The 13,886-nt window shown below is 42.2% G+C and overlaps 1 protein-coding gene across 1 annotated transcript in view; it reads right to left on the reverse strand.

Moving 5' to 3' along the window:
• Positions 1 to 1,041: 1,041 nt before the first annotated feature.
• The window catches only part of AKAP10 (A-kinase anchoring protein 10), a 76,742-nt gene continuing 63,897 nt past the window's right edge, over positions 1,042 to 13,886 (reverse strand). Inside the window, exons 11-15 of the mRNA XM_077480255.1 lie at positions 9,856 to 9,965; positions 9,678 to 9,760; positions 9,290 to 9,342; positions 6,784 to 6,879; positions 1,042 to 4,857 (exon numbers count right to left, since the gene is read on the reverse strand). Coding sequence (XP_077336381.1) covers positions 4,852 to 4,857; positions 6,784 to 6,879; positions 9,290 to 9,342; positions 9,678 to 9,760; positions 9,856 to 9,965 — 348 coding nt within the window. The 3' untranslated portion in view covers positions 1,042 to 4,851. The remainder of the gene's footprint in view (positions 4,858 to 6,783; positions 6,880 to 9,289; positions 9,343 to 9,677; positions 9,761 to 9,855; positions 9,966 to 13,886) is intronic.

The following is a 13,886-nucleotide window of genomic DNA, read 5'->3' on the forward strand; positions in this document are numbered from 1 at the left end:
TATTGGATTACTTTATAGAAGGCCTCACTAACAGCATTTTTAGAGGACCCTTCACCTTCTGCATCCTACTGCAGTCCTTATGCAGAAAACTGCACCAGCAGGAGTACAATGCAGACCTGTGTAGAAGAGTACAATGCAGATCAGCCATGGCTGCATTTTAAAACATATCTGCCCCCCTCCAAGCTTAGATTTTATGTACCATATATACTCGAGTATAGGCCGACCCGAATATAAGCCGAGGCCCCCAATTTACCCCCAAAAAAACTGGCAAACTTATTGACTCGTGTATAAGCCGAGGGTGAGACATGCCTGTCCATCCCTGTGTGTGTGTCCGTCCATCCCTGTGTGTCCGTCCATCCCTGTGTGTCCGTCCATCCATCCCTGTGTGTGTGTGTGTCCATCCATCCATCCATCCCTGTGTGTGTGTGTCTCCATCCATCCATCCATCCATCCCTGTGTGTGTGTGTCTCCATCCATCCATCCGTGTGTGTGTGTGTGTGTGTGTGTGTGTGTGTGTGTGTGTGTCCAGCCTACCTGTGTCCCGAGCCTTTGTCCCGAGCCTCCGTCCCATGCCTTGCCTCCTTGCCGCCGTGCCTTGCCGCCGTCCCGTCCCGTCCCGTCCCGTGCCGTGCCTTGCCTTGCCTTGCCTCCGTCCCGTGCCCTCTTCGTCGGTGCCTCGGCGGCCATTGTAAAATTCAAAAGCTGCGCCGCCGCCTTCGCCTGTGATAGGCGGAACACTGAATTTCCCAGCAGCCTGTGTTCCGCCTATCACGTACATCGTATCATCCTCGTCCGTAGTACGAGGATGATACGATGTCCGTGATAGGCGGAACACAGGCTGCTGGGAAATTCAGTGTTCCGCCTATCACAGGCGAAGGCGGAGCCGGAGGCGCGGCTTTTGAATTATAGAATGGCCGCTGTCTGTCTGCTCGACACGCTGATCGAGCGGGCAGACAGCGATGACTCGAGTATAAGCCGAGGGGGGCACTTTCAGTCTCAAAAAAGAGGCTGAAAATCTCGGCTTATACTCGAGTATATACGGTACACCTGTCAGCTACCTAAACATTTAAAAGTACAAGCCAACTGCACTTTAGTGGCCACTAAGGACAGGCTGGCAGATTTACCAGCCTAGTACACACAGCTAGTGTTTTTTGTTTTGTTTAACCCAGCGGGCTGAAGGAAAAAAACCTGACAGCTCAGGTCAGAGCTGCTGTATTAACAATCCAATGTTAGTACATTGATCTGCCCTGCTGTCCTATTGTGTTCTTAAAGGGGGACAGCCCCGTACCAGAACACTCCAGTCAACAGGCCTTTATCGGTCATGCCCCTTCAACAGAAGCCAACTTCTGTCAGCCTGGCTGCAGTACACCCGGGCCAAATTAGGCATTAGGGAAGTCAAGCTTCTGCTAACAAAGTGAAACTAAATGAGAGGCACGCAAAGCAAGGTACTAGACAGTTTTGGATGCCAGGGACTCTTGAAAGGAAAGGGGTTGATCAAGCTGGGTAAATCCTTTAACATGGGAACTAAAAGAAGGGGGAAGAGAAGAGGAGCAGAGCCTACTATAAAAAAAACTGCTGCTAAGTAACTGCATGTCGTGGATGAATCTACATAAAAATGGCATGCAGAAAGAGTGCTTAGCATAATCTATGACCTGTGATGTAGCCATTAGCACTAATGTAGGGTAAAGGTAGATGGCTGATAAGTGCAAGCAGTTACCACCAAATTAGTAAAATGTATAAAAATCCTTCTAAGTATGTAGGTTAGTTAGTTATTTTACCTTTACAGAAAAGCTGTAAAGGTGACCCAACACCAGACCCCCTCCCCACGCAATCCCAGCTTTACTCATCACTGGCGATCCTCAGCTGTTATGGCTCTTGCAGCCACATAGCACTGACAGTTAGGTTCCATCTGGTCCATCCTGGCAGTGCAGGACAGAGAAAGAACCAGGGATTTCAAATCCCTGCACCAGTGGAGCGGCTGTGAGCTGACAGCTGAGGATCACCGGGGATAAATACAGCGGGGAACAGGGGAAAGCTTAGGGGGGTCTGGTATTAGGTCACAAGTTTACAGTTTTCCTGTAAAGGTCAACTAACCCTTTAAAGCTGAAAAATATGTCCCAAAACAATTTTGTATATTTGCACAATAAAAATAAGTTGCCTCTAATGAAGCGTGCCCCACTTCTGGCTAGCGCTGTTTTTGTTAATGCTTTAACTTTTATTCAGCCTGTAGTCCCCTGTTGGTACCAAATGTTCAGCAATGAATCTCTTCATTCACAGAAAGTCACTTGCTCAGCACCTCCACAATTGAGAAAAATTCTTGCATTCTTTTCACAGAATGCAAGGCTTTCTGTGAACTGAGGAGGTGCACATGAACATCACAATCTCTCTCCTCCAATCACAGAACATTTTGCATTCAGTGAAAAGAGTACACTTTTTTTATGAATGGAGGTGGTGTCAAGTGAGCTGCTTCCTGTGATATCGGTACTACAACCAGAACTACAAGTCTCAAAAGGAGACTGCGATCTGAGTAAAGGTTATAGCAAGCACTGCAGCAGCCACAGATGGGACAAACTTCTGTGGAAGTAACAAATTTTTACTGTGCAAATTTACTCAATTTTTGGCCATATTTTACCTTTAAAATGTGTCAAGGTTAAAGTAAATATGTAATTAATCTTTATTAGGTCAATATAGCAAAAAAAAAATATACACAAAAATGACTGCACATATTTCTGTTTTGTATTACAATGCCTTCACACCATGAACTGTCCAAATTGAGGGACACTTTCTATCCAAATCCTGCCTGTTCCTGAAGAGGACACTCTGGGAACCCCATACTCATTTTCATAAGGCCATATGTGCTGGCTACGCCAGAGTGTGCTTAGGGATAGAAAAGCGGAGTTTACTAGCACCAGCATTCTGCATTTGGTTATGCCTTTTACATGCATTCTAATTCATCCCTATAAAAAGGTAAATTTTTTTTACTGGCTGGTAGCAACTGTTATTGTGCCTTGTGTGCCATAATGTTTGTACTATGCAGAAACAAAATTGTAAAAAAAATGTTTTTTACTCAAAAAGATTTAAAATGAGGCAGATTTAGAAATACAGGAGGCAATACTTCCTAATAGACTGGCCTGTATTATCACAAGCACCAAGGAAAGAGGGAGTCAGTAGGAAATTAGGTGTGTGACAAGGTGTCACTGTAATATTAAACTATAGTTAATGTGCAAACACCTTTGGTTCGTATATTTTAATACAAATTTTCTTTAAAGTTATGTCACACACAATGGTGGCGGTGTCTCAAAGTTCAGACATAGGGAGAGTGCAAAAATCAGGTGTAGCTAGGCACAGTAGCCAATAGGTTTCTACCTTCAGCTTGGCTTACCATGCAAAGCTGCATCAGATTTTGCACACTCCCGTTTTAGTAAATCAACCCCATGGAGACAGCAGTCTATTAGCCAGTGGTGACATCAATATGGTACCAAGCTGTATATATGGGTACAATAACACAATGGCTAACCTCAAAAACAAAAATTCGGCTGTGTGAAACAGGTTAAAATAAATGTCACGGACTGTTCTGCCAAACAGACTTGGTAAGGTAGCCATCACTGATAAGAGTGACCAACCACAAAAAAAACTAATTTTCTGAGTGGAATTGGTCTTATAACATGCTGTTATCTATTCTTCATTTACCGCACATAATAGTAACACAAAAATATTCAATTTCTCTTTGGAATCAGACAGTTCTTACTTCAATGAACCATAAAATGACAGTAAAAAGACCTGTCATGTGACTTTGGACATCAAGGGCACCCGTTCAAATCGGTATGACTTAGTCGCAGCGACTTTGAAAAAGTGCCTGCACTACTTACGTATGACTTTTCATGCAACTTTGGTCCAGAAAAGATAAAGTCGGATCAAAGTGAATGTGAACAGAGTTGATGCCCTTAACAACACAGATATTTAATTTCCGATACTTTTAGGGTCTATCTACACCAGCAAACCGTATCGATTGTACACCTGCTGGTGTGTGCTAGCACAGAGCTTATGTGCCAATCCCAGAGCATTGTACGGTTCATTTTTTTTTTTTACAGAACAGTCAAAAGTGACATTTAAACACAGTTTTTTTTACTGCAGTGCTGCAATGTGGTGGATCATATTGCATGCAGTACTTTTTTTCAGCTGTGAGCTGACACCGATGGAAACAAGGTATCTTGCCTTGTATATGGGCTTGAGCTGCACTGGAAAAAGATGCCAGCAATAGCCCCAACACATGTGGTGTGAACAAACCCTTATACATGAGAGTGTGTGTGTGTGTGTGTGTGTGTGTGTGTGTGTGTGTGTGTGTGTGTGTGTCCGTGACTGTGTGCATCCGACTGACTGCGTGTGTCTTCTGCAGAAAAACAGATGGAATCTGAACAGTTACAGTGGGGGAACACCTTCACTGCGTTTTGATGAGTACTACTGTGATTATGAAAAATGAACTAATGGAAGTAACAGATTGATATTTTATGTTGAATCCTGAATAAGACCATAAAATCTTCAATTTTCCACGTGTCTGCATCAACTAATAATCAGGGAGGTCAGTAGTCGCACGTGTGTTGCCTTCATATCGGTAAGTGCTCCACCCATAACTTTCAAAGTGCGGCAGATTTTTTTTTCCACTATTGTCAGGTACAAAGACAGGTCATCTTCCTTCACATTTCATATTCATCTTGCTCCAGCAGGCTGCATCTTCTCCAATATTTGTTTCATTCCTTTGTATGATTTCCGCAAGTAAAATACAGAGTCTTTAAGTGCAGGAAAAAAATATTCACTACAGAGAGGAACTCAGGAAAGGCCAGGTAATTGATCTCAGAGCTGAGGCAGGAAAAAGAAAAGAAAATTAAAACAAACAAGCAAAAAAAAAACCAAACACACATGCAGCATCACAACTGGCCAATAAATATGTGACATTTATACAAGTGAGAGCAAGCCTGCACAGCGGTAACGGTGTATATAATGAAAGAGTCAGTAACACCAAAAAGTTCTAGTTTAATTCACAATAATTCATTTTCAACATGAAAAAGTTTGTATAAAAGGATCACAGCACCATGAGGAACCAAGTTAGACGGCACAGAGGTAAAGCTAACAGCTAGACAGAGCATATTCAAACATAGCAAGGTGCAGATATATTATCCTCATATAAATGCCAAACAAGTATAGTGAAATACAAAAAGAAAAAAAATATAGCAAAGTTGCCAATAGTTTGGGGGTGAAAACCCTTTTATCAAATCCAATTTCCACCTGGACTTGGAAAGGGGTTTTTATCCCAAAATATTTTCTGTACCCCCCACCTCTTTCTTCTATTGTGTCTGCCATCAGTCACTTGGGGACTCTATATTTAGCCTTTTGTATTTTACTATACTTGTTTGGCATTATAGCACAATATGTTTTCTGCATCTTGCCATGTTTGAATATGCTTTGCCTAGCTGTTCGATTTAACGCCATGTTGTCTAGCTTAGATTCCTTATGCTGAGAGATTTTCATGTTTTGTTTTCACATCCGTGTATAGAATTTTTGATATGGCTTTATACTAATGTTTAATATGAAATTCTACATGTGAAATGAACTAGAACTTTCTAGAGTGCCGACTGTTTCATCATATACGTCGTTACTGTTTTAGGGCTTTGTGAAGTACCGGTAACTCCAAAATTATATCACCCATTTCCTTTTCAGGCACTCTATTGTTTGTGCTTTTACGGGCGTGCACATTCTATTGCGTATATTATATATTGTGCAGCGGTAATAAACAAATATGGTTTAAGTGACTCCATCATGAGTGAAGGGCCTGCCATCAATGGCCGCCTTCTGAAAATGCCATTTCATGGCTGTTATACAGTGTATATCTGACAAGTATGTTTGGGTCACAGACCTGTCAGAATTATTTTTATACTTGTTCCAGGTCAGTGACTTAGACCACATTAAAGCCAACTTTCAGACAAATGATTCTCCCCAGCATTAAAAACTGAATTTTTTTTACTCCCTTTGACTACAGCACATTAAAACATACCCAAACCTTGTATATTTCCATTTACTCCAGTGATTGTGATTATCCTTTTTCCATATACAGATTTGTTAATGCACGCTTCAATGTTTATCTGTATATCAGAGAATATATACTGATCAGCCATAACATTATGAGCCTCTAATGTTGAGTAGCTCCCCCTTTTGTTGCCAAAACAGCTTTGACCCATCCAGGAATAGACTCCACTAGACCTCTGAAGGAATGCTGTGGAATCTCGCACCAAGACGTCAATAAGAGATCACTGACTGCACTGGCTTGCCTTCTTCCTATACTGCATCCTGGTGCCATCTCTTTCCCAGGTAAACAACGCACATGCACTGGCTATAAACATGATGTAAAAGGGACCGCGATTCATCAGACCAGGCCACCTTCTTCCATTGCTGTCTGGTCCATTTCTGAAGCTTACGTGCCCATTGCAAGTGCTTTTGGTTGTAGACACGGGTCAGCATGAGCACCCAGACTGGTCTATGGCTACACAGCCCCATAAGGCAACAAACTGGAATGCATTGTGTGTTTTGACACCTTTCTATCCTAACCAGCATTAAAGTGAAAGGAAGGCTTGTGTATAAATAATGCCTCGCAATAAGTTAAGCAATAAAAGTCAACCTGTATGTATAACATTGCTAAAAGCTGTGTGTTTGCACCTTTTTTTCCTTAAAAAGCCATTGCCTCCTTCAGAAAGCTATCCAAGTCTGTAAAAAAAACTGAACTGTACTGACCTTGGTATATTTGTCAGGTGGCGGATTCCACTGTGCCTGCTGCATGACATCATTAACAATCATTTTTGCTATTTTCCAGGCCATTTCTTCTTGGGCCTAAAAAGAGAAATAGGCAAGTAACACTGGTACATGTATGCCCTAATTATAAAAAATAAAAAGCTATTAGAAATAGTGACAATCCCCATCAGGGACAGATAAACCTGCATAAAAGACATCTGTCCCCAGAAGCAATCAGTTTCCAATCTCTCCACCATGGCGAAGACCAAAGAGCTGACCAAGGATGTCAGGGACAAGGTTGTAGACCTACAGTGGTGTGAAAAAGTGTTTGCCCCCTTCCATGCATGTTTGTCACACTTAAGTGTTTCGGAACATCAAACCAATTTAAACAATAGTCAAGGACAACACAAGTAAACACAAAATGCAATTTGTAAATGAAGGTGTTTATTATTAAAGGTGAAAAAAAATCCAAACCACCATGGCCCTGTGTGAAAAAGTGATTGCCCCCTAAACCTATTAACTGGTTGGGCCACCCTTAGCAGCAACAACTGCAACCAAGCGTTTGCGATAACGTGCAATGAGGCTTTTACAGCGTCCTGGAGGAATTTTGGCCCACTCATCTTTGCAGAATTGTCCTAATTCAGTTACATTAGAGGGTTTTCGAGCATGAACGGCCTTTTTAAGGTCATACCACAACATCTCAATAGGATTCAGGTCAGGACTTTGGCTAGGCCACTCTAAAGTCTTCATTTTGTTTTTCTTCAGCCATTCGGTGGTGGACTTGCTGCTGTGTTTAGGATCATTGTCCTGCTGCAGAACCCAAGTTCGTTTCAGCTTGAGTACACGAACAGATGGTCGGACATTCTCCTTCAGGATCTCTTGGTAGACAGCAGAATTCATAGTTCCTTTTATCACGGCAAGTCTTCCAGGTCCTGAAGCAGCAAAACAGCCCCAGACCATCACACTACCACCACCATATTTTACTGTTGGTATAATGTTCTTTTTATGAAATGCAGTGTTCCTTCTATGCCAGATATAATTGGATACACACCTTCCAAAGAGTTCCACTTTTGTCTCATCGGTCCAAAGAATGTTGTCCCAAAAGTCTTGGGGATCATCAAGATGTGTTGTGGAGAAATTGAGACGAGCTTTGATGTTCTTTTTGCTCAGCAGTGGTTTTCTCCTTGGAACTCTGCCATGCAGGCCATTTTTGCCCAGTCTTTTCCTGATGGTGGAGGCATGAACGCTGACCTTAACTGAGGCAAGTGAGGCCTGCAGTTCCTTGGACGTTGTTGTGGGGTCTTTTGTGACCTCTTGGATGAGTCGTCGCAGCGCTCTTGGGGTAATTTTGGGCGGCCGGCCACTCCTGGGAAGGTTCACCACTGTTCCATGTCTTCGCCATTTGTGGATAATGGCTCTCACTGTGGTTCGCTGGATTCCCAAAGCTTTGGAAATGGCTTTATAACCCTTTCCAGACTGATAGATCTCAATTACTTTCTTTCTCAATTGTTCCTGAATTTCTTTGGGTCTCGGCATGATGTGTAGCTTTTAAGGATCTTCTGGTGGACCTTACTTTGTCAAGCAGCTCCTATTTAAGTGATGCCTTGATTGTGAACAGGTGTGGCAATAATCAGGCCTGGGTGTGGCTAGAGAAATTGAACTCAGGTGTGGACAACCACAGTTATAGTATGTTTTAACAAGGGGGGCAATCACTTTTTCACACAGGGCCATGATGGTTTGGATTTTTTTTTCACCTTTAATAATAAACACCTTCATTTACAAATTGCATTTTGTGTTTACTTGTGTTGTCCTTGACTATTGTTTAAATTGGTTTGATGTTCCGAAACACTTAAGTGTGACAAACATGCAAAGGAACAGGAAATGAGGAAGGGGGCAAACACTTTTTCACACCACTGTACACATGGCTGGAATGGGCTACAAGACCATCGCCAAGAAGCTTGGTGAGAGGGTGACAACAGTTGGTGCGATTATTCGCAAATGGAAAAAACACAAAACAACTCAATCTTTCTTGGTCTTGGGCTCCATGGCAAGATCTCACCTCGTGGCATTTTGTGAAGGGGTCAAATACTTATTTTACTCGTTAAAATGCAAATGTATAACTTTTTTTAATGCGTTTTTGGGGATTTTTTTGTTGTTCTTGTTTCTCACTGTTAAGTTAAACCCACCAATACAATTATAAGCTAATCATTTCTTTGTCAGTGGGCAAGCATACAAAATCAGGAGATCAAATACTTTTTTTCCCTCACTGTATGTGGGAAACAATTACACAAATGCAGTATGTAAAAACAAGAGATTGCAAGAATGAATAGAGACAAAAATGTGAAAGGCAGGTGTCCCCCCACCCCCATTCTCAAAATACCCTGGCTGCTTCGAGGAGACCAAAATAACTTCCAACATAAAAAGCTGATAGTTTAACAATTTCCACAGAAACCTGCACAGAAATACAAATCAAGTCTCAAGCTTGTATTCAATGCATGGGAATATTCACCTCATCTGTACTTCCCTGTACCCATTTCTTCATAGCTTGTGAGAACATTGAACCTAGTAAAGAGAGAAGTAATGTTACCTTTATCATCATTTCATGCTAAAATGCTATGTTCTTAGCTGTTACATTGACCCAGTCATTTCAATTTTGCACGTTCTGACTTGCGTGCTTGTTCAAGGTCAGTAACAGACATACTGGACTCAATGGTGGCACCAACCAGCATAACTAGAAGAATGACAGCCTCCAGTATGGGCATCCTTTAGTTGTACACAGTTTAAAGGATCAGTGATCTCAAAAAGTGATATTTTAATGGGAGGATGAGCCACCTGCCAACTTCTTGTATGCCTTAGGAATTACAAAGACAAGATTTGAGAAAGTGGCAGACATTCACCTTTGGATTTTTTCACATCAGGCTCAGGTTCAGACTCTCGGATGAACTGACCTAGGTCACTAACTGTGCCAAAAGTCATTTTTCTGCAAGTAAAAAGATACATGGAAAGTATAAGTTAAAGAAAAATGGTCTATTTTGCCAATCTATTTGCAATGTATTCATTTTCAGGCATTCTTACCCTGCATAAGCTCGTTGATAAAGTGACTCGGGATCCAGGCTTGCAGCATCAACAGTTATTGCTTCATCAAAATTTTTTAAAATCTTTACATTGCTTTTTTTGACATTAACCTGGAATGACAATAAATAGGTTAGTATCATACATAAAAAGTGCTGAACTGACTAAAAATACGGTTCTTGCACATTTGCTAGACTTTAGTTGTAGATAACAGAGGCCCAGTCACACTTTTCTGCTCCCTGCACGGCTTACTCCATGAAAATACTTTTGTAGAAATCCTATTCATTATTTTAAGGCTAGATCACATGAAGGGGTATAGCTACCTTGTGCATTTTTACATAAAAAAAAGCTGGTCCGTTGAAAAAATTAAATAAATAAAAGTTAGGTTATATTTTAGAGAGGGGAAAACGATAGGGAAAACCTCTATTCTGAATGGTTCATGGTTAATTTGCATAATGCATTAATAAAAAAAACAAATACTTTAACCACAAGGCAACATTCACATTACTGTATGTGTATAGATGTGAAAAGACCCTTAGTGCCCCTTGCATACCACTTTGCACTTCCACCCATTCAAAATGGCATCCACACCCACACTGAAGCACACCACAATGTACACAGCATGCTCTGCCTAAAAAAAAGTGAAGTGACTTTTTGGCCAATGCCTTATGTTATTGCATTAATGCACTGCATGCCATCATGCAAAATACTGCAAAGAATTGTACATTATTGGACTGCAAAGGCCCACGGGGCCCTCAAACTGAAGTGCTCTTGAATGCTGCTCCTGAGCAGTTGAAAGATTTGCAAGTATAACGATACTGAAGAAAACCCTTGACCCACCTGTATAACAGAGCAGTCAAGGCACTCTTTTTATTATGCATTTGTGTGAGACTGACAATTCTAATGCTCCCAAGGACAGAGGGGCATCCAACATTAGTCTATCTGTAGGTTTTAATTTTGGGAACTTAAGTGTTGCTAAAAATTGAGCAGATAAGTTCAAAATTGCAGTCCCTTTACATCTATATAATAAAGCATAAAAATCCTCAAACATTTGCACTAAAAAAGGCATTTCATATACAATACCACCCTCAGGATTTTTAATCGTGGAAACAGTAGGGCCCTGCTGAGCTTGAGCCATCATTGCCAAAAGGTGACCCATCTGTTCTCCTTCCTCAAAATATCTCAGTTTAAAAAAAATAAAAAAATAAAAAAAAAACTTTTATTTTCTGCTTTTAAGGACAAATATCTATATGTTTTCTGCTCCTCCTGCCATGCTGTCTGAGTAATCTCTGATGGATTTAATATAAACGCCTCCTCAATATCTCCCTAATAAGGCTCCCCCTTAAATATGCTTTCATTGCAAGTGGGAATGCCGTACCTCTATTATATAAGAAATATTCAAAGAGAGCATTATCAATGGCATCTTCGGGTGTAATTAAGTTCAGCCAGTAGGGGTTGACCCTCCAAGGTGGTGTCCCCAGAATGTAAACCACTAGGAAATCAACCCGGACAGACAAATAACCAGACAAACCTCTGAGTGCATATGAAACTGATTCAACCCATGGAAGAAAAGCAGTTTTACCAAGGGAAAATATAACCAAAAAAATGTAGCGCTAGAATATCATATAAATGTGAGAAAATGAAATATGAATAACTCCTAAACCCGATGAGATTAGCAGTGAAAGGACCTACTCAATGACAGCATGCATAAAGTATGTTATGCTGCCCAATAGGAGACAAGTGAAAATATTCAGTGTAAAATAAATTGTAGAAAATAATAATAATCAATATGTGAACAAATAATTGAAATGTCCAACAGGAGCAAATGGTGAACGAAGTGGGTTCAGATATTCCGTTGGCCCAGACCGTAAAAAGCCTTCAATCATCAGCCAGAATTTTTCACAGAAAAAGTAGGTACTCTTACCAACGACAGTGGTGGAACAAGATATATTTATTTATTTATTTATAAAAAATTATGAATTATATAAAAAAACGACAGAAAAAAATCACGTGATCCAATGATTAAAATATAAATGAAAAGCAATATGGGGAGCAGGAAACGCTAACCCTAACTGGGGCAGTAGACGACTTAGAGGTTCGAAACGCGTAGGCCTAACGTTTCCTGCTCCCCATATTGCGTTTCATTTATATTTTATTCATTGGATCATGTAGATTTTTATGTAATTCAAATTTTTTAATAAATAAACCTTCAATGGTGGAACGTCACTATGGAAAGCATTGTGTTCATGCTTTCCTTTCTATGAGGAGTCCCTCTGGAGCCACTTTGGATTAGAACCTTTGAGAACACAGCTGGAAGTTCGTTGTGACCTGTGGAGCCTTATACCCTGGTGAGGATACCGGCTACCCTGTGTGTGACCCACGATCCAGCATGTACGAGTCATCCGGGACATGTGGAACCTTTACAAGCTTGTATGACACATTTACTGTATAGTATCTTGTTCCACCACCTTTGGTAAGAGTACCTACTTTTTCTGTGAAAAATTCTGGCTGATGATTGAAGGCTTTTTACGGTCTGGGCCAACGGAATATCTGAACCCACTTCGTTCACCATTTGCTCCTGTTGGACATTTCAATTATTTGTTCCCATATTGATTATTATTATTTTATACAATTTATTTTACACTGAATATTTTCACTTGTCTAGTGGGCAGCATAACATACTTTATGCATGCTGTCATTGAGTAGGTCCTTTCACTGCTAATCTCATCGGGTTTAGGAGTTATTCATATTTCATTTTCTCACATTTATATGATATTCTAGCGCTAAATTTTTTGGTTATATTTAGCTATTTGACTTGGTTTGTTTGTATGTCAGCTGCTGGTTTGTGTTATTTCACATTTATTATTTGCTAATTTGATAGGTAGCTTTTCCCATCACTTACCAAGGGAAAAGTCTATTCTAGACAAGGCTGAATATGTATCACAACAGGGGTCTCCAAACTTTTTAGCCAGAGGCCCACATTGTAGATTTTATAAATATTAGCGGGCCAAAAAAAATGTGTTATTTATAAATAAATAAATTAAAATGTAAATAGTCTTATCAGACCCTTTCCACACGTCTGTGTCCCCAACTGTGATTGCACACCCAAATACCCCCCAATCTGATAATACCACCCCCTCCCAGATGGCCCCCAGCCTGATCACCACCACCCCAGATATCCCCAGTCTGATCACCACCACCCATATCTCTCCACTCTGATCACACCCCCCTCCTCATACCTCTCCCCTAACACACCCCTCCACCATCACACACACATCTTTGGGTTTTCCAGTACTGCAGACAGTTCCTCCCAGTCTTGTGGCTCCTCCTCCAGATGATGTCAGTGGAGGAATCTGCAGCACACCAGGGTGGCTTAGCTGTCACTGGAGCAAGCACAACAATACCGCCATACAAATCTGGCAGGGCAGCTGCACAGAGCGGGAGTCTCCCCCAGCCCCACCTCCTCCTCCTCTGCCACCGCTCCCCCAGCCCCACCTCCTCCTCTGCCGCCGCTCCCCCAGCCCCTCCTCCTCCTCCTCCTCTGCCGCCGCTCCCCCAGCCCGACCTCCTCCTCCTCCTCTCTCCTGCAGCTCCCCCAGCCCCACCCTCCTCCTCTGCCGCCGCTCCCCCAGCCCCACCTCCTCCTCCTACTCTGCCGCTGCTCCCCCAGCCCCACCTCCTCTGCCTCAGCTCCCCTAGCCCCACCTCCTCCTCTGCCGCCACTCCCCCAGCCCCACCCCTCCTCTGCCGCCACTCCCTCAGCTCCATCTCCTCCTCTGCCGCCATTTCCTCAGCCCCACCTCCTCCTCTGCCGCCACTCTCCCAGCCCTACCTCCTCATCTGCCGCCACTCCCTCAGCCCTACCGCCTCCTCTGCCGCCACTCCCCCAGCCCGACTCCAGCATGCAGCCAGCCCACATCCATGGTGCCCGACAGTGGGGCCCCGCATCCTCCCTGCACACATTAGAATCCGCCCACCGCTTCACCTTCCTATGCGCTCTGACAGTGGCACACATAAATCGCCTCTCATGCCTA

Source organism: Lithobates pipiens, unplaced genomic scaffold (assembly GCF_037356315.1).
Source record: "Lithobates pipiens isolate NorthernLeopardFrog02 unplaced genomic scaffold, aLitPip1_a1.2 Scaffold_16, whole genome shotgun sequence".
In the NCBI taxonomy this organism is placed as follows: Eukaryota; Metazoa; Chordata; class Amphibia; order Anura; family Ranidae; genus Lithobates; species Lithobates pipiens.